The 27014-nt window shown below is 42.1% G+C and overlaps 2 protein-coding genes across 6 annotated transcripts in view; both read left to right on the forward strand.

The window, feature by feature from the left end:
- The window catches only part of Metap1d (methionyl aminopeptidase type 1D, mitochondrial), an 81688-nt gene extending 64433 nt beyond the window's left edge, over nt 1-17255 (forward strand). The window contains exons 3-10 of one of the 4 annotated variants that reach the window (XM_046447472.2): nt 638-787; nt 2315-2463; nt 3049-3091; nt 6740-6903; nt 14257-14354; nt 15676-15723; nt 16606-16684; nt 16819-17255. In XM_046447472.2, coding sequence (XP_046303428.1) covers nt 638-787; nt 2315-2463; nt 3049-3091; nt 6740-6903; nt 14257-14354; nt 15676-15723; nt 16606-16684; nt 16819-16897 — 810 coding nt within the window. In that variant the 3' untranslated portion in view covers nt 16898-17255. Of the gene's footprint in view, nt 1-637; nt 788-2314; nt 2464-3048; nt 3092-6739; nt 6904-9202; nt 9541-9562; nt 10117-14256; nt 14355-15675; nt 15724-16543; nt 16685-16818 lie in introns of those variants that run through there. The other 3 variants (XM_046447473.2, XM_046447474.2, XM_046447475.2) reach the window with 3 other exon arrangements.
- Nucleotides 17256-21211: 3956 nt separating this feature from the next.
- On the forward strand, nt 21212-26147 carry Dlx1 (distal-less homeobox 1). 2 transcript variants are annotated; one of them, XM_046447147.2, is made up of 3 exons: nt 21224-22471; nt 23158-23357; nt 24498-26147. In XM_046447147.2, the coding sequence occupies exons 1-3, from the start codon at nt 22159-22161 to the stop codon at nt 24750-24752; spliced, it is 768 nt and encodes a 255-aa protein (XP_046303103.1). In that variant the 5' UTR covers nt 21224-22158; the 3' UTR covers nt 24753-26147. The 2 variants fall into 2 exon arrangements, with proteins under 2 accessions (XP_046303104.1, XP_046303103.1); XM_046447148.2 differs by lacking the exon at nt 23158-23357 and having other exon boundaries at nt 21212-22471; nt 24498-24701.
- Nucleotides 26148-27014: the final 867 nt, after the last annotated feature.

Raw genomic sequence — 27014 nt, forward strand, 5'->3', positions numbered from 1 at the left:
GGGGGGTGCCTTTTGTTCTTGATAAATGATGAAAATGTTCTAGGTGATTTTTTATGTACTCAGGCAAAAAAGAAAAGGAAGCTGTTTTGTTTTATTCTCTAAACTCTGAGTAGGGTTGCCAAATGTAAGAAAAGTGTATGTATAATAGGCTTCCTTGGACTTGACAGTCAGCCTTTTTACAAATATTCATTGAGAGAGGGTGTTGGGAGCTTCCCTTGCATAAATTTGATCTTTGTGTTAAGAAGATGAAAGTGCCTTTTAATTTTAATTAACCATTTGGCAACTTGGAAGCTTGGTGCTATTTTTCATCAATGGTGATATGCTTCCAACAGGGTTGGGAGGAGGAAGAAAAGAAAACTACTGTTTGTTTTGACCAGAAGTCTACTTCAGTCGAGTTTGACTCAAAGCATGGTGAGGTTAACAGACCATCCAGTGGCAGCACTAACGGGCAATGTTAAGTTCAAAAGGGCAGGGGAAGGAACTGGGGGCAGCCTGGAGGGTCTGTTGTGCTGGCTTCGAAGGTCGGTGCTCCGGCAGGAAGGGCAGAGCTCCATGAAGCAGGAGGCTGTGTCCGAAAAAATGATCCCATTGTCGTGCGCTGGGTTCTGATCTTCGTTTTCAATCCTTTTTCCTCAAGCACATAAAGAAGCCAGACTATGTGACGACAGGCATTGTACCCGACTGGGGAGACAGCATAGAAGTTAAGAATGAAGATCAGATTCAAGGGCTTCATCAGGCTTGTCAGCTTGCCCGTCATGTCCTCCTCCTGGCTGGGAAGAGTTTAAAGGTGGTGTCTTACCAAGCCTCAGAGTGACTTCCATAAGGGCAACTTCTTTCTCTTTCACTCTTTTTTTTTTTTCTCTTTCACCTTAATTTTTGTTTTGTACACATCTAATTTGCTTTCAAAAAATCTAGTAAAGCCTTGGGATGGGAGAAAGGGACCTTATTATTTTATGTATTTATTGAAGAGGTAATTTTAAAATCCAAATTGAATTTTTACTAGCAGAGTTCTAGAAATACCTTGGGCTAAATCAGCCTATCCAAGTTGATCAGTGGCAGACGGCTTTGACTTTTGCCTCTTACTCCTGCCTATAATTTGTGCTTTTGTTTCCTTCATTATTTCTGTATGCTTGAAGAATTGTTCTACCTTGTAGTTTGCCTCCTATTTTCTTGCATTAGCTCTGCAATGAAAGATCAGACCAGATACACAAAGCTATAGATATAATGGCCATATAATTGTATACAAAAATCCTACAAGATTTAGTTCTTTTATAATAATTTGAAACACCCTGCTCCATAGAGATAATGAAATAAAGTAAAGCCTGTCATTTCCAAAAGGAGGGAAGAATTTAGGAAGACTCAGAGATGAAATCACTTACTGTGTCATCTGTATAATAAACTTATTAGAGCAACATAACTAAGCATAATGTGAATATAAAATAACAGAAAATTATTGGAGAAAGATAATTTTTAATAACAGATTTTATTTTGTTTTAGATTTTTATTTATGATTTGTGAGTTTATGAAAATAGTCTACCAGTGCTCATTAAACTCAATTTCAGGGGCCGAGTCTAGCTCAGTGGTAGAGTGCTTGCCTAGCATATATGAGGCCCTTGGTTCAAGTGAGACCCAACACCACAAAAACAAAATAAAACAAAAACTTCAGTTTCAGTTTTTTCTGTTTGGGAGCAATTGGTTACCTTCTAATAAGGGGGAAATTTGTTTTAAACACATTTACTTACTTAGGCATAAAAGAAGTCAGGATTAGTGACAACCAAATCTCTACAAAATGTATCAGACTGTGTTTCTAAATGATGACCCCTAATCTCCATCCCATTGCTATAAAACCCATGTAATGTTTCACTGAACTAAAGTGTGGGTTGACCTACTTTTTCAGACCTGTTGTCTAAACCAAAAATCCTTTGGAGCATTTATTCAAGTTTCCATTAGCCATGGTACTAACTATTGAGAAAGAGAAAAGGATTGCTGAAAGACATATTGTGGAAATCTTCAGGCTAAAAAGGACTCATGTCATTTAATGACTCACAGTGATTTAGAGGATCCTGGAGTTTAAATTTTTTATTTCTTAAGAGTCCATAATACTATCATTTACCCCTGCCCCCAAAAAATCATCAAAAAAAAGCATAATTGAAGATGGTAACACTAGTCATAATTAATTAAAATATTATATAACATGTTTATTATAGTAAGTCTATACAATCTCACATGGAAGTGCTGTTATTATGGGAATGGTTGGTAAATACAGGAAATGTCTTCAACTGTCACTGCACAATTTTTGTATTTAATATTATAGGTTGACATGACAACTGAAGAGATAGATGCTCTTGTTCATCAGGAAATCATCAGTCATGACGCCTATCCCTCACCTCTAGGCTATGGAGGCTTTCCAAAATCTGTTTGTACCTCTGTAAACAACGTACTCTGTCATGGTATTCCTGACAGGTATTTGTTTTTTGATAACATATTGTTCCTTTGGAAACTAAAACATGAAAATAAGATCTATAATGTATGTTGGAAAATACTATGGCTCAATTGAAATCCACCTGTAAACTTCAGAAGTTGATTATGATAAAACAAAAATTTTGAAGTATTTCACTACAAAGTGGATATAACACCATCATTTAATATTTGTTAAAACAGTATGTGATATACAGTAGTTGTACAGTAACTATTTCTTTTACTTTCCTCAATTTTTACCATATATATGGTGAAAGTCCAATGTAGGCAAGTTTTTTGTTATCAACTACTGTTTTGGTTCTTTATAACATTGAGATAACTAATAAGTACATCTTTTTAAAGGATAGGTGATTTTTTAAACAATGGCAATATGTTTGTTTTATGTATTTTTTATAAAATTTGATGTGACTAACGTAAGACATAGATCAGATGTAGTTATTCCATTTATGTCTCTTTCACTCCAAATTATCATTGCAATTCACTGAGTTTGTGATAGTAGTCATTAGGTATTTACTTTTTATTCCTTTTATTGAAATCTATCACCATTTTTTCCTTCTGTTTATGTTTCAGTCGACCTATTCAGGATGGAGATATTATCAACATTGATGTCACGGTGAGTAAATCATACAAAAAATAGTCTTTGATCAACTTCAGAATTGCTAGTAGCAACAGGAAGAAGAGTGGATTGAAAATGTGAACTGCACCGGTGGAAGTGCTGTTTACTTCTAGCCCCAGACGCAAGCAGCTGGTTTCCTTTTTTGTCTTTAACTCTGTGTTTATTCCAAGTAAACCCAGGCCTGACTTGAATTTAGGGCTGGAATCAGATGCACTGAGATCAATGTTGGCCTAAGTGAAATGTCAACCCAATCCTGCTATGTGTCATGTTTTTGAGAAGGTGTAATTGTTATTGATCCACTGTGTAGTTAATGCAGAGCACCACAGCACTGGGCAGCTGCTGAAGCTAGATATGTATGAGATGAGCTAACACGAAGAAAGCCAGCATTTTTCCTTCACTCTGCCAAGATTGATCTTCCTCTTCCTGCTGATTTTGAGTGGGGCCTGTCATTATCTTACTCTGTCATTAGGGGCTACATTGGCCTGTGTGTCAGTCTATTTGGACAGCAACTCTTTTGCTAGCAGTGTTCCCTAGATTTATTAAAATCCCTGAAGGTAACATTGTGTTCCATTTCTGGTATAGAGAGTCTTGAGCTCAAAGCATACAGTGGTTTTCTCTCTGAACTTTCTTAAGTTTTCACCATATGGTTAATGGCCTTAAAAAAAAAGTTAATTTTTAATAACAGATTTTATTTTGTTTTAGATTTTTATTTATGATTTGTGAGTTTATGAAAATAGTCTACAAGTACTCATTAAACTCAACATAGGGACTTCAAATTGTACAAGCTTTAACCTTTTCTAATTTTCTTAGCCTTTTACCATTCTCAGACTTAAATTATTTGTGCTCATTTTATTAAAAATTGTTGTAATGATACCTTTGGATTATGTAGATCATAAAATCTGTGCATGATTAATAAATACATTTTAAATAAATAAATACAATTTAAATATCTGATGAGAACCAGCTGAGATGGATAACATTCAAGGAATAGTTTCTATTAATGATAAAATATTTTTAGTAATAGTTGTTTTTTTATCCAGACCATGAAACTTAAGTGGAATTTGGAAAGAGATAGAAATGGACATCCAGTATTTGAATTCAGTCATATTTTTAGTTAAGTTAATTCAGCCTTTTTTCTTCATATCAGCTGGTATAAGGATATATAGCCAAGGATTCTTTCATTGCCAATACTATTTCCTATGTTATTTAGTTTTACTTAGAATACTTGAACATTTGCTCCATATACTCTGTTGGTATCTTTCCAACTCAGAATCATGTAGGAGGTATTTTATAAAGTGTTATTATCTCACCTGATCACCCTCTAATGAACTATTGCTGCTTGAACGAAATCAGCATATTCTTCCATACTGTTTCTAATGTGTCCAAAGAGAATATTTTATTACTTTTCTAGATTCTTTTAATAAGTAATTTTGTTTTTAAATTTTAAATTATTTCAACAGTTAACAAAACTCATAAAACAAAGTGAAATTTCAAGTGTCTAGAAATGTGAAGGAACCTAGGAAACATATAGGTTAGTATCTTTTTTATTTTCTTCAGTATTGGGTATTGAACCCAGGGCCTTATGCTTGCTAGGCAAGTGCTCTGCCACCAAGCTACATCCCCAGGCCTACATTAGTATTTTAACAAATTATATTTTAATGAAATTTTTTTAATATTTATTAAAATATTAGTTGGACATAATATCTCTATTTTATTTATTTATTTTTATGTGGTACTAAGGACTGAACCCAGGGCCATGCAGGTGCTGGCAAGTGCTCTAACACTGGGCCACAACCCCAGCCCTCTGATGAAATATTTTGTTAAGTCAAGGACTCCATTACCAGATTCTATAATTTTATCAGAAAATACTCATTATATTTTATAGTTTACTTCTAGTATGCATCACAAGAAAATAGGTTTCTTTTTCTATTAAAAGTTGAATATTTTTTTAAAAGACAATGTGGTACTTATAGTAGTTGCTCAATAATATTTCTTAAATAAATGAAGTATAAAACAAGAATAGTTTTTGGATACAAACACTGGTTATATATGTTGCTACCAACTCTCAAAAGCATTCAAGTATTATACTTGAATCCTTCAGGTAGTCATTTTGAAAACTAGTAAATATATGAAAAACAAATAGAATTTCTGAATAATACATTTTTACCTAAAAACAGTTACATAAACATTTACAGTTACAGATGTTCTTGAAAAATTACTCATTAGCAAATTTTATATTCGTGTATATAGATTGTAAAGGACAATAAATGGGAATGAACATATTTAACACTATTCTTTTACAAAGTAATTAAGATAATTTGATACAGTTGTGAAAAAAACTTGATTAGAAGGCAACTTGTCTGTGTGTTTGTCCCTACTTACAAAGTGGAGATCTTCATGAAGTCCTTTCTTGCCTCCCTCACAGAATATAGAACATTTTTAAAGATGCAGAATAGTATACAAATTTACAACATAAATTCAGAATTAAAACAGAACATTCAGATAAATATCTCTTTAATAGCAGTTTCTGCATTCAACTTTATGAGAAAACGAACTGTGAAAAAGAGTACAAATTTATGCAAAATAGCAAATCCCATGCTACCTCCAAGGATCAATATTCAACCAGTCGGGCTGGGATGTTGCTCAAGTGGTGGTGCGCTTGCCTGGCATCGTGCGGCCCGGGTTTGATCCTCAGCACCACATACAGGTGGAGATGTTGTGTCAGCCAATAACTAAAAAATAAAATATTGGAATTTCTCTCTCTCTCTCTCTCTCTCTCTCTCTCTCTCTTAAAAAAAAAATATTCAACCAGTCTCCTCTGCCTTCTGTATTTATTATAGTGTTTGGTAATCATTGATTTTTTTAATAATAAATCTGGTGACTTAAAGATCTTGTAGGGTTCAAAGATCATTGAAGACTGATAAAATTATATTTTCTGTAATTTTTCTCATAAGCCTGTTCTGTTCTGTTCTGATTTTTTAAAAATCCATGTAGAGTGTTTTCAGTGACATTCTGCTATCTGGAACATTTGATTAAGACTTCACTTTAGACATGGGATTTTTTTTCTATAACATATTTCATCCTCATATTGAGCCATTTCAATTCTTAGAACTAAATTCTCCTAGCATCCATTATAATATGTCTTATCTTATTTCTTCTTGTCATTATATATCACTTCCAAGTCTAGAACTGGTAAATAAAGATCATATAAATCTTCATGATATTAAGGAAACTTTTTACTATGTTAAATACTTCTTAGTTTTCTAAATCTATCCTGGTAATTGTAGGTCAGTGTATTTTATTTGACCACTAATTTTTGTATACAGTGACCAAATAAAATACATTTGTGTTCTCAGAATTAAAATGAGGAATCAAAATGTTACACTAGTGTTTCTAATCATAGTGCTGAAATAGATGTATTAGCCATTTATATGTTTTTTAGACTTTGTCATTCATTACATTGTTTCATCTTTTTACTTTCTGTAAGGTTTCAGTGTATCTGTTTTATTTTTTATAGGCAGATAAGTATAATTCTGAGAGTGTAAAACACCTGAGTTTACTAAATACATAAATGAATAATATGTGTATTTTAGGAGAGTAGATTTTTAAACAAGGACATATTTTAAAATTTCTGCCTGCGTTTAGGTCTATTACAATGGCTTCCATGGAGACACCTCTGAAACATTTTTGGTGGGCAAGGTGGATGAATGTGGTAAAAAGTTAGTGGAGGTTGCCAGGAGATGTAGAGATGAAGCAATTGCAGCTTGCAGAGCGGGGGCCCCCTTCTCTGTAATTGGAAATACAATCAGGTAAGCCTTACACTGACAAGTAAAGGGAGGGTTGGCAAATGGTACAAAGGTTATTGGTGGCTGGGTATAAAGTTGATGACATGTTTTATGATTCAGAACCATCATTTCAGTCTGATATCACTATGTGAACTGCCAGGCTGCAATATTCTCCCTGAGTTGAAAAAAATAAAAATAAAAAGACTTTTTAAAAGGGAATTATACCAGGGTCAGCAAAGAAACTTACTGGAATAGCCAACAATATTTATATGGCATCTTATGTTTTAGCTCGACATATTGGTCTATAATGTTGCTGTACTCAAAATCACACCAAATATGGAAAAAAGTGCTTAGGAAGGGGATGAGCATTCCAACTCTTGGATAAGGAGAAAGGAGAAAAGCTAAATGTAATAAAGGAATGAAGTGAAACATATTCCTATGATACAAAGATAAAAGCTGTTGGCTCAAGCAAGCCTTATCTTTTGATTAGCAAATTAGTAGATTAGCAAGTAACCCAGAAGGGTGATCTCCTTTTTCTGCCTGGTTCACTTTTCCTATAAACCATTGTTTATTTCCCACACAGTATTCTATGCTTGCTTTCCGAGTGTATGTGTATTTTCTGAATTCAAGACTTTTCTTTGTAATCTGTTACCTACTTTCGGGTCTTTTTTCTCCTAGCTCTTTTGAAGTAGACATGCAGAATATGTGTTTTCATTTAAAAGTAACACATTTTGTTAAAGAAGATCACATCAGTACCCTTTAAAGTACTGTTCTCATTAATATGAACCATTGAATACTTCCCATTTGTCTAAAGATGGAAGGCTTAGTCACCTTGAAAAGATGCTGCCTTTTTTCTTCATACGCCTTCAAATACTTTAAGAAAAAAGGCAGTAAAATATCAGTTAAATGCATTTATGGCTTTAAAAATATTGTAACAGTGTCTGAATCAAACTTTAGTAAAATCTCTTTGGGTTATATCTGAGAAGCTTTTATTGAAGACTTTGAACAAAATTGTGTTTTTGACAGTTTTAAATTATAGGCTAACTAGCCTGGGAAAAAAGGATAGTGTCTCTCTGTTCTTTCATAGGAAATGTTGAATCAGACCCCTACTGGGAAAAGAAATTTAATGCATATCTCACTATCTTACTGTCCATGAATATAATAGAAATGAATTCAAAATGCAGTTTTATTTTTGCAAATGGGATGAGTCGATAGATGCACCTCATATTTTTGAACACCTAGGGTTCAACAAATTTACTGGTGGTGCTCTTGCATTTTAACAAAATTTATTCTTCAGTAGAAGGGGGCAGAGAACACTAGATTCTTATTCAAGCATTCTATCGAGCTCTGCATTCATGGCTGTGTCTAAAGGGCATGTCAGCCTTTGATTCTCTCTGAGAGGTAATTATCCTTTTCCTGTCACGGAACAACAAATGATAGCTAACTACAGAGGCACATTTGCAGTAGTCACATTCATCAACTGCAGAAAAAAAAATTCAATTTAATTGTGCAACACAGCTGCACATGGGCTTTTGAGCATTTCTGTTGTTCTCCCTGTCTCGCTATTCCTCCCTCCAGATCTATTTTTTAAACTTTTTTTCTGGTTATTTTTTCCCCTTTTTGTCTCTTCTTCCATTTTTACTCTCTGTACTTTCTTGTTAAAGTAATTTTCCTTTGTGGCTCTCATTCTTTTTTCCCCATTGAAGGCTATGAATGTAGAAAATTATCACAATTACTCATATAATTGAGCCTCTTTGTAGCAAGTGCAACTCCAGTAGCCTTTCTCCATCATGAAAATGGTTTCATTATAGGGTTTTTCATATTCTCTGACACCATCTACACAGAGGAACAGGCGTGCAGATGAGATGTACTAGGAACAGGCTAGATCAGTAAGGTCACAGTAGGAATAATTAGCTCTGCTATGGAAAGAGCATCTAGGCCTTTTACTGCTACATAAATGTACTGTCCGTGGCTTTTAGTCACAAAAAAAACTTACTAACAAATGGAGCTCCCGCCTACTACTTTGAAAAAAAGATTTGTATCAACACTACAATTTTCCATCATTAAGACTAATAACACAGAGCCTAGTATACATCAAGGGGAATAAAAAGAAAAATCTCACATTCAAGTGGTGGCTGGGTGCTGACCTTTGTTCCCTTTTTTTGTGTACGACTTAACTCTTTACAAAAAAGAGCCACACGCCACACCAACATGCAGGTGAACTCCAGCTAGTACTAGCAAAGCACAGCATTCAGTTGGAAAATCTGATAAATCTCCATGCAGGATAATGCATTTCATTACATATTCACTACATTAATTCTAGCTACATTAAAAAAAAAGAAGAAGAAGAAACAAGAAGAAGAGTAGAATTGAAAGTGACATTGGATTTTAGCTATCTGGATGCAAAGGTCAGTTTTTGCAGAGTATGAATTTGCATGTACAAGCTCCTTTGAAAACCAGATCAGTCTCAACAACTGCACATACAAAACTATGTGGGGGGAAAAAATAAAAAACAAAACAGACAATGAACTTCTTACTTTTACCCTAATGCATTTCATTATTTAGATGGTTTATGTCTGCGGTTGGTGAGGAAACTGGCCCCAATTGTAACAAATGTTTGTTCTGATGTGTTAATGCAGTGTTTCCGAACATCTATTATTTTGCCTTTTTTTTTTTTATTCAGGCAAAATCTTAAGAGAGTAAGTAAACAAATGGTATCCACCTTTGAGCCAAAAGTACTTGAAATCTTTACAAACCAAAGGTTTACAAACATCTTTCAACTTGGTCTCGTTTATTGTAAGATATTCACCATCTTTGCACAGCCTCCCTTCACTGCTACCCTCTGAAAAGAACATTCAAGCAGCTTGTCAGTATTTTGTTACTCCAAACCACCAGATCTCTAAGGAATATTTTTGAATTTTCCTCTGAGACCTAGAGGATGGGATGATGTCTGTGAAGAAGTATCAGTCAAAATGATTTCACAAAAAGACTCCCTGTGTGCCCTTTTGCTTTGGAGGGATGCCTAGTGATCTTTAGGCCACAGTGTTCCATGTGCTTTAAAACATTCCTAGATCTGTATTTTTGTTAATTGTCTCTAGATTATATTATCTATGTGAGAATATTATAAATGTATAGATTCATGCATCACAAATATATGATAGGTCAACCAAAAATAATTCAGGTTTATAGTTGTAAATGTCATGATGAAAGTATCAATAAATGGCTTTCAATGTTTAATTCATAAGTATATGTTTTGATATTAATCTAGAACAATATAAAGCAGATTTTTTAAAAATAATCTCTTTCTATTAGATTATGCACAAACAATAAGTGGCTCAGGCAAAATAAGTCATTTTAATGTCATCTGTGATGGATTTTTCTTGACAGCTACTGTAAATTACAATTACACTGCTTCTCTCTACACATGAAAGTAAGCATTGCAATAAATTATCTTTTATTTCAATCCATCATGTCTGCTTTTCAGAAACAGAAAACCTCAAATAAAAGTTCAGCACTATTGTAAGAAAAACACAGTAATTTGTGATCCAGTTTGAAACAAAAAAAAATGTACCACTCTTTTGGAAAACAGTTGTTGGCTTTCAAAAATATTACTAATTATACTTAAACATTCCTGTCATTATAGGGGATCCCTGAATTTGTACATTCCTTCATTCAAAGACTACTATTTAGATTAAAATCTAGAAAGACTAAAGTAAAATTACCTAACTGAACAAATCAGGTGCCATTTGTGATTCTTTATTAGAGATGTGTGACCCCTTTGGAGGTTACTGTTGCTTATAGGATTCATGTAAAAATGGTAATAAAACTATTTCCACGTGCATTTTTATTTCTTTGTCAGAGCATGTACTTAAACATAGTACTCCTCTGCCCTCTTGGGGAATGTATTTTTACTCATACAAAGTAGTTGAAATGCATTAAGAAATTTTACTTATCTAGACAATGCTACAATTGAGTCCAGCTACTCATGAAAAGGAATTTAACTGAATAAAATGGTCACAAGATGAAATTCCTTAAAAGAAATTTCTCTCTTTCACCTATAAACTGTAGCCGAAACATGAACTGTAATAACACAGTATAATTGAAAAGTGAGTTCATCAACTACCTTTACCCACCTTCTTCCTTTACTCTCTCCCCTAGTATTCCATAAGAAAACCTTCAAATCATAAATGTGCTGGGCTCGTGCGTAGGTGTAATACTATCATAAAGGATATTTAGTTAGAGGAAATCAGAACAGAAGAGTTAATATCAGGAGAGTTCTTATCAGTAGATTTAAACAAGGAGAAGGAAGATTTCATGGGTGAAATGTTCAGAAAAAGAAAACCCTATACTCAGAAACAGGTCGTGGCCCCACTGGGGCAGGTGTTGAGGAGCAACTGCAGCACTTCTTGGACACTCCTGCCTGATACACTATTTTTATTTTCCCCAACATAACAGTCAAGAGGTAACTGCAGGCTGTACCTTCCTGTGCCACAGTTAAGGTGACCAGCCCTTGCTTTTATGTTAGAGGATCAGAGTCACTTGTGTTGTCTCTGTGAAATCAGATTTAAACCCTACAGTCAGATAACTAATCTTGTGCTCACCATATATCCCAAAATAGTAGAAGGGGAATATTTTAAAATAGTAATTAGGAACATTAATGAGATTTTGTCCCATTTAGTCCCTGTAATTGTATGTTAAAAAACTACACAGTCCAAAAGGAAAATACCCTGAAAAGCAGACAGAAGTGTGTTTTCAGCTCCTGGGATCAAGCTTTGAGGTGGGCTCAACCAAGGAATTGAGAGAAATGTGTCCTGTTCTTTTCCTCTCTTCACCCGGCTGTGAAATCCTCTAACCTTTGCATCTGTGACACGTAGAGTCTATGATACTCCTGAAACCAGAAGTTCCACTGGGACCCAGGGAGCAAATTGTTGTAGGAGAATGCACTCAGATATCTTTATCCACCTAGTAATTGCACAGCTTCTTTTATGAAGAGGAATGAGAGGTATGATGGGGGGAGGGACCCTGAGGGTTTTTTACAGAGTGGGCTTTCTTCCTCTCATCGGAAATTAAAATGAAGATTGCCATTGTAACACACATTTAGGATGTAGCTGTGATGCCTGCCAATCACCTGGACTCTGGGGGCGGGGGTAGCTTGCTTTCTTTTTTTCTTTCTTTCTTTCTTTTTTTTTAAGACAAGGAAATAGAATAGTTTATATTGAATGCTCTTTGAATCACTGAGATTTGTTGACTGAACTAACATAATTTAGAGATTTAGGTAGAACCCATTCTTATTTTTTTTAACTCAATCTAGATTATAATGTCTTACTTAATCATCTGTCTTCTACCCTCTTTCCACTTTCCATCCTCAGTTTCTATTCAGAAATTGTGTGGAACAAATAGAAACATCTTGGAAAAGATGTTATAACTCCTGCCCACAGTACAAAGACCCACAGAAATAACAAGAACAAAGTACAACTTATGAGATTAAAATGTTGACTTATTCCTCTCCTTGACACATGCATAGCTTACCCATTTCTACATTATCAATTATAATTAAATTTCAATGATAAGCTGACCATATGCTGATTATAGTGACATCCTTGTCTAAATGAAAATACTGAGAAATCTGAGAATGGTTAAAAATGTCTTTAAAATGCATACAGATATAATGTCTATAAAGGTGCTGGCTAAAGCATTCATGCTAAACTAAAACTCGAATTTGTTGAAAACTCTGGTTCCATAGTTTAAAAAATTGGATTTATTAGGAACTGCAATAGTGGTCCTGTAAATCCAAATCCATTGCTATTGGTAGGGTTAGGGACATTATGCCTTTCTTCCACATGGAAATGAAAATCATAGCCAGGCACAGTCACACATACCTGTAATTATAGTGATTACAGAAGCTGAGGCAGGAGGATCACAAGTTCAAGGCCAGCCTGGGCAACTTAGCAAGAAGGTCTCAAAATTTAAAAATGGGGGTGGGGACAGGAAGAAAAGGACTGGAGGGGGCATAATTTAGTGGTAAAGCACCTCTAGATTTAGTCTCCAATATCAAATTTAATGGAATAAAAAGAGAAAGAAAAGAGGGCTGGGGTAGCTCAATGGTAGAACCCTTGCCTAGCATGCACATTCCACCCCCAATACTGCAAAACAAAAAAGAAAGAAAATGTAAATCATTCATGATGTATATGTTCTTACCAGTCTGATTCTCCCAGAGCAAACATTTACCTGATTTCAACAAAAACTTTTCCAACTTGAGGGTAAAGATTTTAGGGTTGGATTATGTGCTAGATTTCTTTTTTTTTTTTTTTTAATATCTTTATTTTACTTATTTAATTATTTGTTTGGTTTTACGTGGTGCTGGGGATCAAACCCAGTGCCTCACAGATGCGAGGCAAGTTCTCTACCACTGAGCTACAACCCCAACCCCTAGATTTCATTTATAAGAGATAGGTGGAACACAAAAACATTTGCATGTAGAATAATGAAGCATTAAGAATTAGGAATCACACACTAACTTAGGCATCATAATGGTGAAAAAACATTCTTTATGAATTTCATTAATGTTGTAGGTCTTGAGTTGAACTCCAGAGTGATCACAAAGTTTTAGAGTGTTTCAAGAAAATTGACAAAAGAGAATTAGCCTTTTATGTGAGCATGTCTGTTTGTAAAATGTATAATATTTTGAAATAGGTCTGCATAAAGGAAACGATAGAAGTAGCAAGTCATATTTCTAGATTGTAATTTTCTTCTCTGTTTAGTTCCCAAATCATTAGTAATTTGCACAGCAGTTTACCCATAAAACCATAAAAACTATATAGATTTTTATGATCTGCATTAGATGCACATACCTTAGTTATGTATATCAATCTATGTGTGTATGCATATTCATTTCTTGTCTAAAAATGACCTTGAACACTGTACTAAGGTACATGAGTCAAACTACTGTGTTAGATACATACCTTCTTTCTTCATATATCCAAGGGAATTGTTATAAGCATCAGCAAAATTGAAAGTATTCCAGAATAAAGAAAATGGTAAGTTGGGGGCGGTAGTGCACACCTGTAATACCAGATAATCTAGTGGCTGAGGCAGGAGGATTCAAAGCTCATGGGCAGCCTCAGCAACTTAGCAAGGCCCAAAATTAAAATTTTTAAAGAATGGAGGATGTAGTTCAGTGATAGAGTGTTTGCCTAGCATGCCTAAAGCCTCAGGTTCAATCCCTAGCACCACAAAGAAAAAAAATATATATGATCAGACTCTGAATAGAGCTTATTTTTTTCTTTTTCAGGATATTTTATAATGACTTTCTTTTTATCTTAGCGTGCATTTAAAACTTATATACTTTAGTTAAATATCTTTTGGTCACTTTTAAAGCCGCATAACTCGTCAGAATGGTTTGCAAGTCTGTCCACATTTCGTGGGACATGGAATAGGATCTTACTTTCATGGACATCCAGAAATTTGGCATCATGGTAAGAAAATTAATTTGGAACTCTTTATTGAATGGAATCAGGCTAAGGTAGTTTTGCTCCTGAAAACTTACTTTGAATCAAATTATTATTCACGTGTGTGCATGTGTATGTTAAATGTAAAGGTAATAACTTAATTTTAACCAGCACATTACTATGTTACTAGATCAGAGCCCAGCAATTTCAGTCCCCAAATAAGGTTTATTTTACTTTTTGTCTTCTCATGAAGGGCGCATGACTGGAAAGCACAAGAAACATTTGTCTAGAAAAAGTTACTGAAAACAAAACACCACTGCATCAATGTCCCAGCAGCATGCACATAGGACTGTTTTCTGTTTTTCTTTTTCTACCCCTTTTTCTAACTGCTGACTGTTGTGGTTAAACTTCATTACATCCTACACAGTGTTGACAGCTGATGTATTTAACAGCATGTACTCTTTTAGTGATTTCTAGATTATACCCACCCTTGCGTTCCTTCCCCAGAATCCCCTATTTTTCACTGCCTGGGTGTGCTCCCTACAGTGAGAAGGCAGTGGGCCTGAAGTGGTGGGAGGATTTGGGTTAAGGTATGAGGCAGCTGTTTGGAGGAGCCTAAAGTGGCTGCACATTTGGACAGGAACCAAAGAAAAATTGATCCTGAGGCCTGACCTTGTACTTGGGGTAGAATTGGTCTCTAGAGGAACTAAGGCCTGGAACCTACCCCTAGAGAGTCTCTGGAGACTCACAGGGACAGAACCCCTTTGGACAAAGAGCTGCACCTAACACAGCTCAGAAGAGGTCCATGTGAGAGTGCAGGAAGGGTCTGTTAGCCCTGTGCTCCACCCAGTGCAGATGCCTAGAATTAGTTTATTTGAGGATAGAGGTACCTCTCTGCCTGCTTCAACCTGCACACCAGGATGCTGTCCTCCCTTTGTGTACTTCACTAAGACTTCTTTCTCTTCGGGTCAAGGGTGAGGGTCAAGACCCTGACCTAGTGAGACCAGGAGATCTAGCAGCAGGTGGCCTAGGGAACATAAGAAGGGTGAGAGGGAGCCCTCCAGGTGTCTAAAACAACCAGACCATCCCCACCAAGTCTTGGCAAATACTTGGGGGTTGGGGGGAATCTGCCCAGAGCACAGAGAACTGCAAAGATTGAGGCCCAGGAGCTTTGTGTTTTACCTCTGGGGCCACCCAGGAATCTATGAGCTTTCACCTTTCTTTTCCCTAAAAGAAATAAAATTATCAAGTTTTTAAAGCAGACCCAACTCCCCTAATTGTGTTTATTTCTGCTTTCTCATTTCCTATTCTCACCACCCACCCACCCATCCTCATTTCTGTTTTGCAGAGAATGACAATGACCTTCCCATGGAGGAGGGCATGGCCTTCACCATAGGTAAATGCTGGGGCTCCTCTTTGGAGAGCCATGACTCCTGGGTGGAAACTGGGAAACTGTTTCTGGCCTAGTCCTGAGAAGGACTAATAAAGCCAATCAGCATAATGAAATAATTCAGATGCATAGTAAATCAAATTAAATAATATCCTGGAGCCCCATCTTCCTAAATCAAATACTTACCAACACATTTAGGAGAAGGCAGCCATCCAACCTCTAATTCTGTTACCAGCATAATGTGGTGTTTGCCTTTTTGTTTTGTTTTGTTTTTTCATTAACACCCAGTAACTACAGGCGATTATGTCCCTTGCTCCCTGTCAGCAAGTGGCATGTACTCTCTGGCGGCCCATTCCTGGCTGGTCTTGTGATTGGTGTCACCACCAAATCCCAATCACCTAGGGCCATGAAGACCTCGTATTTCTGACTGTGGGACTTAATGGAGAAGCAATTAGAGTGAAATAAGAAAATTGTTATTTGCTGATTAATGAACATTTTGAGCATGTTTTTAAAATTCAAATATTTTAAAAAACTGACTGGTATTTATAAGAGGGACTAGTGTTTGGGTGGTTATTATCCACGGGATCCTAATTAAGGCTTGATTAAAAATGCCCTTATTTCTCTAAAAAATTATGAACTAGGCAACTTAATACATTTTTTAATGCTGTAGCATTTCCTCTTCCTACTGTTCAGTTTGTAGTATACGATGTAAGCAACATCAATTATCAGCCCTTGCAAGATTACAACATGAACTCGTGGGTGAAGCACTTAAGGGGGGGGGGTGTATTTCCTTATTCTCTCTCTTTTTTTTTTTTTTAATAATCAGCCGAAGCAGTGTTTGACAAGAATCTGATGAGGTCACTGGAGTAAATATTTTACCTCTTACAGAGCCAATCATCACCGAGGGATCCCCTGAATTTAAAGTCCTGGAGGATGCATGGACTGTGGTCTCCATAGACAATCAAAGGTGTCTGCTTTCTGCCCTGTTGCTTTTAAATTGTTCGGGAAGGAAAGAGGTCTGACGGCGCTGGCGAGCTACTTTTGCTCGTGGTGGCCGAGCGGGCGCTTGGCTTGCGTCCTGACCGCTGCTCTGTGTTTCAGGTCCGCCCAGTTCGAGCACACAGTTCTCATCACACCTCGAGGCGCGAAGATCCTGACCAAACTGCCCCACGAGGCCTGAGAGGCTGCCCGAAGGTCGCAGAGGTCGGGCTCCGTTTTTCTCAATTTTTGAAATACAGCTAGAGAACTTTTAGAAGAAACAGGAGCAGCAGGTTCACGCAGCATCCCGCCTAACACCTAATATCATTTTGGAAAAAAGGCGATGGGGACTAGGAGCATTTGGAACTCAAATCTGAAAACGTGCCTGGGACCCTGCGGCTTCTGAAAGACCGGTCGGGGTCTGGGGCTCAGCTTCTCCAAGCGGGAAACGCATCTGGAGAGGAACGCGGACGCAGTCGTTTGGGAGAGGAGAGATTCTAGAAGCAGTTTTCCCTTTTCCTTGTCCAGAATTTGCCCCAATGAAAAACCTCTTAAACTCATTGTGTCTAAGCTCCTTGAGTCTGACAGTTACCACGGGGAGAGAGGGTAGGTGATTGGTTTTTGAGTCTCTGAACTTTTTTGCACGCGCGGAAAGAAAAACCGGAACTTAAGTGTTAGGTGGCATTTTTTTAATCCTTTTTTTCCCTTGTGAATTTCACGTTGGCCGTCCCTGAGGACGCTCCAGAGGCCAACACCTGCTCCCAACCAAGCCCCTTAGGTTCATTTTCCTTTCACGCCGCTTTCCATGAAAAGATTTGCCCTCCGAAGCATTGATTGCAAACATTTTCTTGGCTGTGGACCCTGGGCCTGGCCCTTCTTCAGGGCTTTATCACTCCAGAAACAAGACTTTCCTGGTCTGCTGCGGCTGTTCCTTCCCCCCCTCATCCAGTCTTCCGTGGCTTTCCCAGAGGTTGGGTTCAGACCCTGTCACTCCCCACTCATGCACACACAAGCACACTAGACCGTTTGTTGCACTAGAAATTCGCGCTGCGGGCCCACTCGCCCCGATGTAAATAGTATCTGGCTGGTGAGCGGTCCCCCTAGTCCCTAACAGATATCTCCCATATTGACCCTGATGGGACCCGCGCTTGAGCTCGGCAAGGGCCACAAAGGTCAAGTATTCCCAAGGCGCACAGAATCCCAGCGAGAGGAGATATGGGCACTTTGGAGACAAGGGCTTAGTTGGCCTGGACTGGAGCTGGCAGCTTTAGCTATTTCTTTCTGCCAGCAACTCCAACCCGTTTCAGGAGCAGGAACTCACCTGTCCACGCTGTTTCCCAAGGGCCATTCCTGCCGGGAGCAATTTCCCTTCCCTTCCTCTCTAAGATCTGTTCACACTCGGCTCAAGGGAGGGGAGGGACTGGGCCTCTAGTAGTCCACAAAGGAAACTGGTCCCCTCTGCCTATGGTTTTAGGAACCAGTCCAGTGAGGATGTCACCATGGCCAGTGATTGTGCTAACTTGTTTCTACTAAAGTGGCCCTTTCAAAGTTGCCATTGGCTAAATGTAGGTTGGGGTCACCTGTAGTTGCCCCCACAGATATAGGTGGCTATACTGGGGACTAGCTTGTCTTGATGGCACCCAGAGTGGTAGGACAGGAGACAGGAAACTGAGGACAATACGTCGTTCTAAAAGTGATGAGTCTCAGCTCTTCCTGAACTCTAGACTTGCTGCATGGCTCCCCAACCCTCTGACTCCATTTCTCCAGGGATGTAGAGTTTGGGATAGAAGTGATTCTGATTCTAGTGGGTCTGAAAGTTGGAAAAGTTGAGGGAGGGGTTGAGGATTTACAAGATCCATAGATAAACTTTTGAGATGCTCTGGAGTTGGCCAGGCAGAAAGAAGACCAATCAGGGCAGTTTCCCCATAACAATTTGGATTTTGAAGAGAGGAACAGGGCCTAGCTGACCTTGGGAGAGGGTTGCCAGAGAATGACTTCACTTGTCTCCTAGAGCAATCGGATTGCAGCCATTAGCACAGTACCTTTATCTGCAGATCAGTTTACTCTGAGGTTCCCTAAGGATAGTTTTATTAGGACCACAGGATTTTACCAACCACTGGGGTAACACGCTGCTCCTGCAGCAATTATTTTGAGGTGAAGGTATTTATGGGACAGGTATATAATCCTGTTTATTAAAATGACTAACTTAAAGGTATGTGTGTGTGTATCCATCTGCCACTACTCAGCAGCTCTGTAGGAAACAAACTTGAATTAGAATGAATTCCATTTCACATGCTTTGAAGTTGAGATTAGGAAGTACGTTTTAAAAGTATCTTGTCTATGCCTCCTCTCCCCTCTGCCAGCTGAACTGGCCTCTAATCTTAACCCAGAGCCAAGTGTGATTAGATTTATACCATTAGGACTGGTCCTGAGGTGACTCCAATAGGTTCTACTCAGAATCCCAAACCTTCAGTATCAATAGAAGAATTTTGTTTCTTCTCAGAGCTTGGACAAAGGTCTAAGCAAACTGGCATTTTAGAACAGGTGTAGCCTTAGAGGTGGGGCGGTGGGAGGGATCCACTCAGAGAGTAGAGATAACATTGCACATTGAGGAGCTAACTAAGGCCCAGCTGGCTGCACTGTAGAGGGGGTAACTCAGCCTCTCTCCCCAAACCTGCTTCTCTGGGGTGGGAATTCTGGAGTATAGATAGACATTCCCTTGCCTATATACAATTCAATTCTAAATTAAGCTAGGCTCTGAAACCTTATCCCGAGGGAGTGCATGCCAAACCTTTATTTCAGGAGCCAGCCTGGTCCCCTGCACCGGGAACTCAACCATCCCCCTCATAGACATGTAAAGACCCAGCACCAAGGAAGACTGGCAACGTGCGGCCCTCTCCTCCCCTTTTCCTTCAATTCCCTGGGATAAACTAGCCCTAGGCGGCCGAGTCTTGGGGGTTTCTTCATGCCTTTCTCTGAACTCAGGGAGACAACATTCTGATTTTCCCCGGTCCCAACCTCGACCCCGCGCCAGCCATGGAGATCACTTACGTGGGCAGGGCCTGCAAGGCCAGCGCGAGAGAACCGGGGCTTGGGCTGCATCCGAACGGCTGTGCTGGGCGCACAGCGTGGCACTCCAACACCCCAAAAAAGGCTTGAGGAAGGAGCAATTAAAACCACAAGTGCGACAGGGAAATCAAGACAGCCAAGAGGCTCCAGGAGTTGTCTAGTGGCAGAGTCATTAGCTGGTTGTTGCTACAAAGCCTCACCGTGTGGTTTGGTGATTAAGAGGGAAAAAAAATCTTTTAAGCGTTGGCAAACCCGTTATTGGTTTGGAGGAGGATTGGTTGTTTTTTTTTTTTTTTTTTTTTTTGCTTTTGTTTTTCTTTTTTGCTCCAACCACGCTGCCTGAAATATTTCTGCCCCAGCACTGTGCCCTTAATTCAATGGAGAGGAATTCCGCGGGCTGGAGCTGCTGCTACAGAAGTTAAAAAGAGAGAGAAACCCCCTCTCTACTAATATCTGTAACGACAGCACCGATGTAATTTGTTTTGAACGTTCATTTTTATTGGTGTTCCCTCTGCCAAAATGTGCTTGATTACAGAGGTTTGTCCTGTGATCATTGCACACTTCAGACAGGGGAAGGTGCGGTAGCGAAGGTTCAGCTCAGGCCAGATCAAATCCCCGGCTGTTTAACGCTGAAAGGCTGCATGTTGCTATTAGTGTTAAATATATGGCTAATTATGCGTATGAAAATTAAACATCAGTGTTATGCTAATGGGGAGCCTTCAGCTGCGGATCTGAGCACTTGAGACTACCATTTAATCAAATGAATCAGTAACTAATACATCTGCACGTGTGAACTTTCACAAGATCATTTCCCCGTTCCCGTCACACCGTTAAATTATGAAAGAAATAATTATCAACACTTTCTAATTATCTAACAAAGTAATTTGGGATTCACCGTAGGGCTGGCGAGATGGGGGACCAACAGTCCCTAGCAGCCAACATAGTGTGCGCCACGCCGCGTGGGGTGGCTGTGTGGTAGTAGTGGGGGCACGGGGGCCTTTTGTGCGCTTTTCTGTATCTAACATCCCAGAAGACCGAGGCACCGGTGGCAACTGTTACCTCAACCAGCCCTGCTCCGAGGCCCACTGATGTCCGTTTTGGCCACTGGAATTAAAATAATGGGCGACAAAGAGAGATATGACTGCACAGATATTCAAGCCTTACATAGGCCTGGTTCTGCCGCGGGTTTCGATGTCCTCCAAGGACTCCTAACCCCCGGGTATTCTCGCCAGACCTTGGGAAGCCAAAAAATGACCACCTGGCGCCCGCGGCTCGGGCAGAGCTGAGCAGATCGGCCCCTCGGCTCCACGCAGTGCCGCGCCCTCTGGGCGAGTGAGCCCGGGGCGCACCGTTCAGAGGGAGTGGAGAGGGGAGGGGGAGGCGCTGGAAGGTTGGGAGGGAAAGAGGGTGTGTGTGTTGGGGGAAGGAGGCGGTGCGGCCGCTTTTCCTGGGAGGAGAAGCGCGGGTTCCTGGCTCTCCACGCGCACTGCTTTTATCAGACCGGTGCAGCCTCGAGCTGGATTGACCAGCTGGGCCTGGAGCGATGCGAGCTGGCCCCTGGGAGCAGCAGCGGCGGCAGCAGCGGCGAGGCGGCCGAGTGAGTTGGTCTGGAGGGCCCTCAAACCCCGACCCCAGGGATGTGGCAAAGCGGACCTGGGCCAGGGAGGCGCGGCCGGGAGGGCTCTGAACTAGGCACAGGACGGTCAAGAAGACTGCAGTTCTGTTGGCTGCCTTGGTCGCCCCTCAGTGCGCTACTCCGCGATCCATAGGCTGCGACCAAACCCTAGAGCCGCCCTAAGCTCAGCACCCGACTGGGTAGCAGTGACGAGAAGCGGTCCTGAGTTCTCCGCGTTGGGGGCGGACGAAGAGTGGGGACAGTAGGGAAGCGGGCGACAGCGGGGAGCAGCTGGTTGGTTTCTGGGAAGAGAGCACGCAAGGGAGGTGGGAGGCTGAAGAGCTGCGGGCCTCCGAGGTCCCAGAGCGGACTCTGCAGCCTATTGTGCGTCCCGCAACGCGCGCTCTGTTGCAGAGGAGCCCGGGCCGGGAAGTGTGGAACAGTCCCTCCAGAGGCCGGGCCGCCTTGCAGGCTCTAGTCCAGCGGAGCCCGAGCGACTCGGACCAATCCCCGGTGATTATGCAAGACAGCGGACCAATCAGCTCCGCCAGCTCATGAATATTTATGACCTTGGCTGAGTCAAAGCTTTGAACCGAGTTTGGGGAGCTCGGGAGCATCATGCTTAGACTTTTCAAAGAGACAAACTCCATTTTCTTATGAATGGAAAGTGAAAACCCTTGTTCCGCTTAAATTGGGTTCCTTCCTGTCCTGAGAAACATAGAGACCCCTAAAGGGAAGCAGAAGAGAGAGAGACCCACACCCAGACCCCGCGAGAAGAGATGACCATGACCACCATGCCAGAAAGTCTCAACAGCCCCGTGTCGGGCAAGGCGGTGTTTATGGAGTTTGGGCCGCCCAACCAGCAAATGTCTCCTTCTCCCATGTCCCACGGGCACTACTCCATGCACTGTTTACATTCGGCGGGCCATTCGCAGCCCGACGGTGCCTACAGCTCGGCCTCGTCCTTCTCCCGACCGCTGGGCTACCCCTACGTCAACTCGGTCAGCAGCCACGCGTCCAGTCCCTACATCAGTTCGGTGCAGTCCTACCCGGGCAGCGCCAGCCTCGCCCAGAGCCGCCTGGAGGACCCAGGTACGTGCGCTAGCCTGGGAGAGAAGGAAAGGAGAGAGGGAGAGAAAGGGAGGGGGAAGAGAGAGAGAGAGAGAGAGAGAGAGAGAGAGAGAGAGAGAGAGAGAGAGAGAGAAAATGAGAGGAGAGAGAGGGGCAGAGAGAGGTGGGGTGGGGGTGGGGAGGGCGCGGGAGCAGTAGAGGTTTCGGATATCAATCTGTGGATCCTTGTCATAGCAAAGAATTTTTTTTTTTAATCCGCCCAATTCGCAACCTTGTAGCAAAGGATAAATCCGAGAGCGTCTCCGGGCACTGGCTGGGCCTCTGAGCGGCTCGGTGCGCCGAGCACACAATGCCCTGCTGGAAAACAGAAACCCACATGTGCACGTATTAGTCTCTAATTATTTATTGCGTAGCGCTATAAACAATGTATGCAATTAAGGGTAATTAAACCTCAACTACCGCCTGCAAAAATAGCAAACTTCCCCTGCAAAGGCAATAGCTGCGCTCCTGGGAACGGCCCCATCCCGCCTGCAGCTGCCTGGGACCGGCCCTCGGATTTGGAGGACACTTCCCAGGCTTCAGTTTCTTGAACGTTTTCTTCCCTGGCCCAGCCTCTGCTGTCCCCTCGGTAGCTACTCGCTCTCCACTCTCCACACTAAAAGCGGCCCCTGCCTTAACAACAGTCCCCGCTTCTGCTGTCCCTCCAGGGGCGGACTCCGAGAAGAGCACGGTGGTGGAAGGCGGTGAAGTGCGCTTCAATGGCAAGGGGAAAAAGATCCGCAAACCCAGGACAATTTATTCCAGTTTGCAGTTGCAGGCTTTGAACCGGAGGTTCCAGCAAACTCAGTACTTAGCTCTGCCCGAGAGGGCGGAGCTCGCGGCCTCCTTGGGACTCACGCAGACTCAGGTACCTCGCCGCTGCCACTCCGTCAAGCAGGCTTCACGCTGCGGGCCTGAGCCCGGGGCTTCATTTTTAGCTCACTGGGCTTCAGGTTCGAGGTGTCAGTGTGTGTGAGTGTGTGTGTGTCCGTCCGTCCGTCCGTCCGTCCCTCCGTCCCTCCCTCCCTCCCTCCCTAACCCAGGGTCCCAGTCCCCATCCACCTTCATTCTCTCTGCCCGAGCTCGGTCGCTGCTGTCTGTACACCGACTTTCCTGCCGCCTGGTCCTTCGACCCTGGACAATCTGATTAGGGAGCAGGAAAGGTTGCCCCAGACGTTTTGTTTGGGGATTCTGAGGTCACACGTGCCCGAACAACTGGAACAATAGACGCAGGACTTAATCCCTCCTTTGCCTTTAAAGTGTATAGCTAATCACTGCAGCGTGGGCCTTCGCCTTGGTCTCCCTCTTCACCCTGTGGCACTGGGGATCCTTTCCCCTGCCCTTTCACCTCCCAAGGCCCAAACTCTAGAGAGGAAACAAGACTTTCCTTTTTGGATATCTCTAAGACTCCGGGGAGTTCTGGGCGGTTCTGCCCGCGGCTGGCGCGGGTTTCCAACGTCCGGCCCGGGATTTGGATTGGAGTTGGGAAAAGCAAACAGACCCTTGGGAAAGGTTGGTTTCAATCCAAAGAAAAGTTCAGCAAAACTTTATGGCCTCCTCATTCAGTCCCCAACTCACTCAAGGGCAAAAAGGACGGCGCAAAGAGAAGGCGGTCGATTTACAAATAAATTTTCTCCACTCCTATCTAGGTTTTTTTTTTTAATTTCTTTATTGATATTAGAATTGCGAGGTGTTGTGCAGGTGTTGCGTTATCCAAAGTTGCCAAGGTCGGACAGGGCCTTGATTCCCTGCGGGCCCCTTACCACCACGCCCCCCTGGCTCTCAGAGAGCTGCTCAAGAGGTGGCCAGCGCCGGTCGTCCAGCTTTATAGTATTTGGCTTTCACCGAGGGAGGGACGTCTCTGCTCCCGCAGCAGGGAGCTGCCAGCCTTCGCAGGGCAGCGGGGGCTCCTATCTCTGCTCTCCTGTAGTTCACTTCTCTCCTCCTAGGTAGACCTAGGTAGACTCAGTGATCCCATCACGAGTCACGTTGTTGTCCGATCTTGCAGGTCAAGATCTGGTTCCAGAACAAGCGCTCCAAGTTCAAGAAGCTGATGAAGCAGGGCGGGGCGGCTCTGGAGGGTAGCGCGCTAGCCAACGGCCGGGCTCTGTCTGCAGGCTCCCCACCAGTACCACCCGGCTGGAACCCTAATTCCTCCTCCGGGAAGAGCTCAGGCAGTAGCGCGGGCTCCTACATCCCCAGCTACACGTCGTGGTATCCTTCCGCGCACCAAGAAGCTATGCAGCAGCCCCAACTCATGTGAGGTTGCCCACTCGCACCTTCCCGCCTCCTTCCCGTCTCCCTTGGCCCGGGCCCCTCCCGCCTCCAGGTCCATCCACCCTGTCTGTGTGCCCTGAGCCCGGAGGAGGGCCAGAGGGAAAGAAGAAGCAGTGAAGACATGACGCCCGCCTCCTCCTTGGAGTCCCTGGAGGTCCGACGCAGCGACTCCCCAGCGCCAGTACTCTCGCCGGAATCCCGTCCTGGGCCACGCGGTGACTGCAGAGTGGCCTGGAAGCGCAGCTATGGTCACCCGAGACAGCCGGAGCAGCAAGACAAACCCGCTCGATCCCACCCTCCGACCCTCAGCTTTGTGGGACTATCAGGAAAAACAAAAACAATGTAGAAAAAGCAAAAGTTCTTTTCTGTCCTGTCCGTCTCTTGTCTCCTTTTGCTCTGTTTGTGCGCTGAGTAAAGATCCTCTCGTCGTCTGCTGTTATTCTGCCGCCACTGCAAAGTCGCCAGGTCTGAGCCACACGCGGCCCCCTGGGCCGCCCATCTCCGGATCCTGGGTCGTTTTGTCCTTTCAGGCCTTCTCCTAGTCCCTACCTGACCACCTGTGTAGCTTGTTTGAGAACTGGGGGAAATTGGAGGGAGGGGTTTTTATTTATTGAAAAAATGGACTTCACCTGAGGCTGAGTGTTGGCCAATTCCAGGTTCTGTGGAGCGTGAGCGCACACTGTCCAAACGCACTGTTTACCTTAAATTCACCCGGAAAAAACGAACAAGGAGGACGCAGTGAATTTTAATTTATACAGTAACTTTTGTATTTCGCTGGTATGGAGTGGTTGAAGCTGAATTATTCGCATTTTTTTTTACTACTTCAAGTAGGGTTTTGTCAACTCGGGAAGAACAACGCGCTTAGTCGCTTTGCCTGGACTTAAAGAAAATTTTAATTTGAAAGAGACAGGACCTATGTGCAGCAGTGAAAAAATAGGCAAGAGTGAGCAAGCGCCCTAATCCCGATAGGGCTTTAAAGAAAGCAAAAACAGCTTTATAACAATCCCCAGAGGTTTGACCACAGAATGCCAGTCACCACCCTGAAGGCATAGTCTCCAGTGCAGGATCTAATAGTTGTACATATTATTATTGTTATTATTATTATTATTGTTCTGTAAACATGTTGCACAATCTTAGCTTTTTTTTTTTTTTCTGTTGTGTGTGGCTGTAAAACCTGATGCTTTGTGAAATGAGAATCTTGACATTCTACTTGTGAAATTTGGAAAATGTGACCAATTGAAATCAACTGTGTTTTGTGTTCTCTATGTCAAAGTTTAGTTTTATATTGAGAATGTTAACTTATTGCTTTGTATCTTGGGGGAAAAAAGAACTTTGTAAATAAGTTATAAAGTTTCTTTGAGACAGTAAAATTATGGTTTCAAGAAAGAACTGCTGTCTCCTGTGCTGGGTGTGGGATGAGGGGATGGGCCCAAGCTCCCCTCTCGTATACAGATAATAGGGGACAGTTAACTTTTCTGGGATGGATTAGGGGCACCCAACTCCAGACAAATCAATATCATCCCAGGGCCTGTGGGGTGCTCCAATAGGCCTGTTTAACCTGACTTGCTGGCTCAGCCTTCAAGGTATCTGGTCTCTACCTGAGTGGGTGGGATGGGGATGGAGTGCCAAGGAAAGGTCTGGGAAGGGGGCTGGGGAACAGGTGTGGCAGGGCAGCCCCTCCCTCAGAAACCAAAAGAAAGGTGAGATGTGGCTGGGAAAGGAAAGCAGAGTTCAAAGGCTGAGACACTGGAGTTCCCTCCATGCCCAGCCACCTCTGGGAAGCCTGAAAGCAAGGGACACCATCCTTTGCTCTTATACTCTGCTCCATCTGGCTTTCCGCTTTTGCCTACCGGCAGTGTATCCTATGGGGGGCGGGGGGGACCGCCAGACGGGACTTGAAGGATAGTTTGTCAGACCACCCCCATCAGTGAGCTCCAGGAAACAAGGCACAGTCCCAGGGAAGCACCCGCGCCCCTTCAAAGCAGAAAGGCACTTTTTACCTAATGATCATGGGTTTTTCTCTACCCATCCAAGAAGTGGAAGTGCCAAGAGAGGGGTAGGTGGGCTCAACTGACTTCTAGGAACCCAGAGCTGACCAAAGTGAAGCATTTCGACCCCTCTGTAGCCCTGAAGTCCGGAAGCCAGGTCATTATAGAGAAACCTTCCGTAGAGAGCTGGGATTCAGTTCATTCCAGGAGAACGCGGGTTCCCACAGACTAAAACCAGACTGACTCCCTTCTCCGCTTGG

The sequence above is a fragment of the Marmota monax genome, unplaced genomic scaffold, assembly GCF_021218885.2.
Source record: "Marmota monax isolate L192 unplaced genomic scaffold, Marmota_monax_Labrador192_F-V1.1 WCK01_AAM20220418_F8-fsc00007, whole genome shotgun sequence".
NCBI classification, from domain to species: Eukaryota; Metazoa; Chordata; class Mammalia; order Rodentia; family Sciuridae; genus Marmota; species Marmota monax.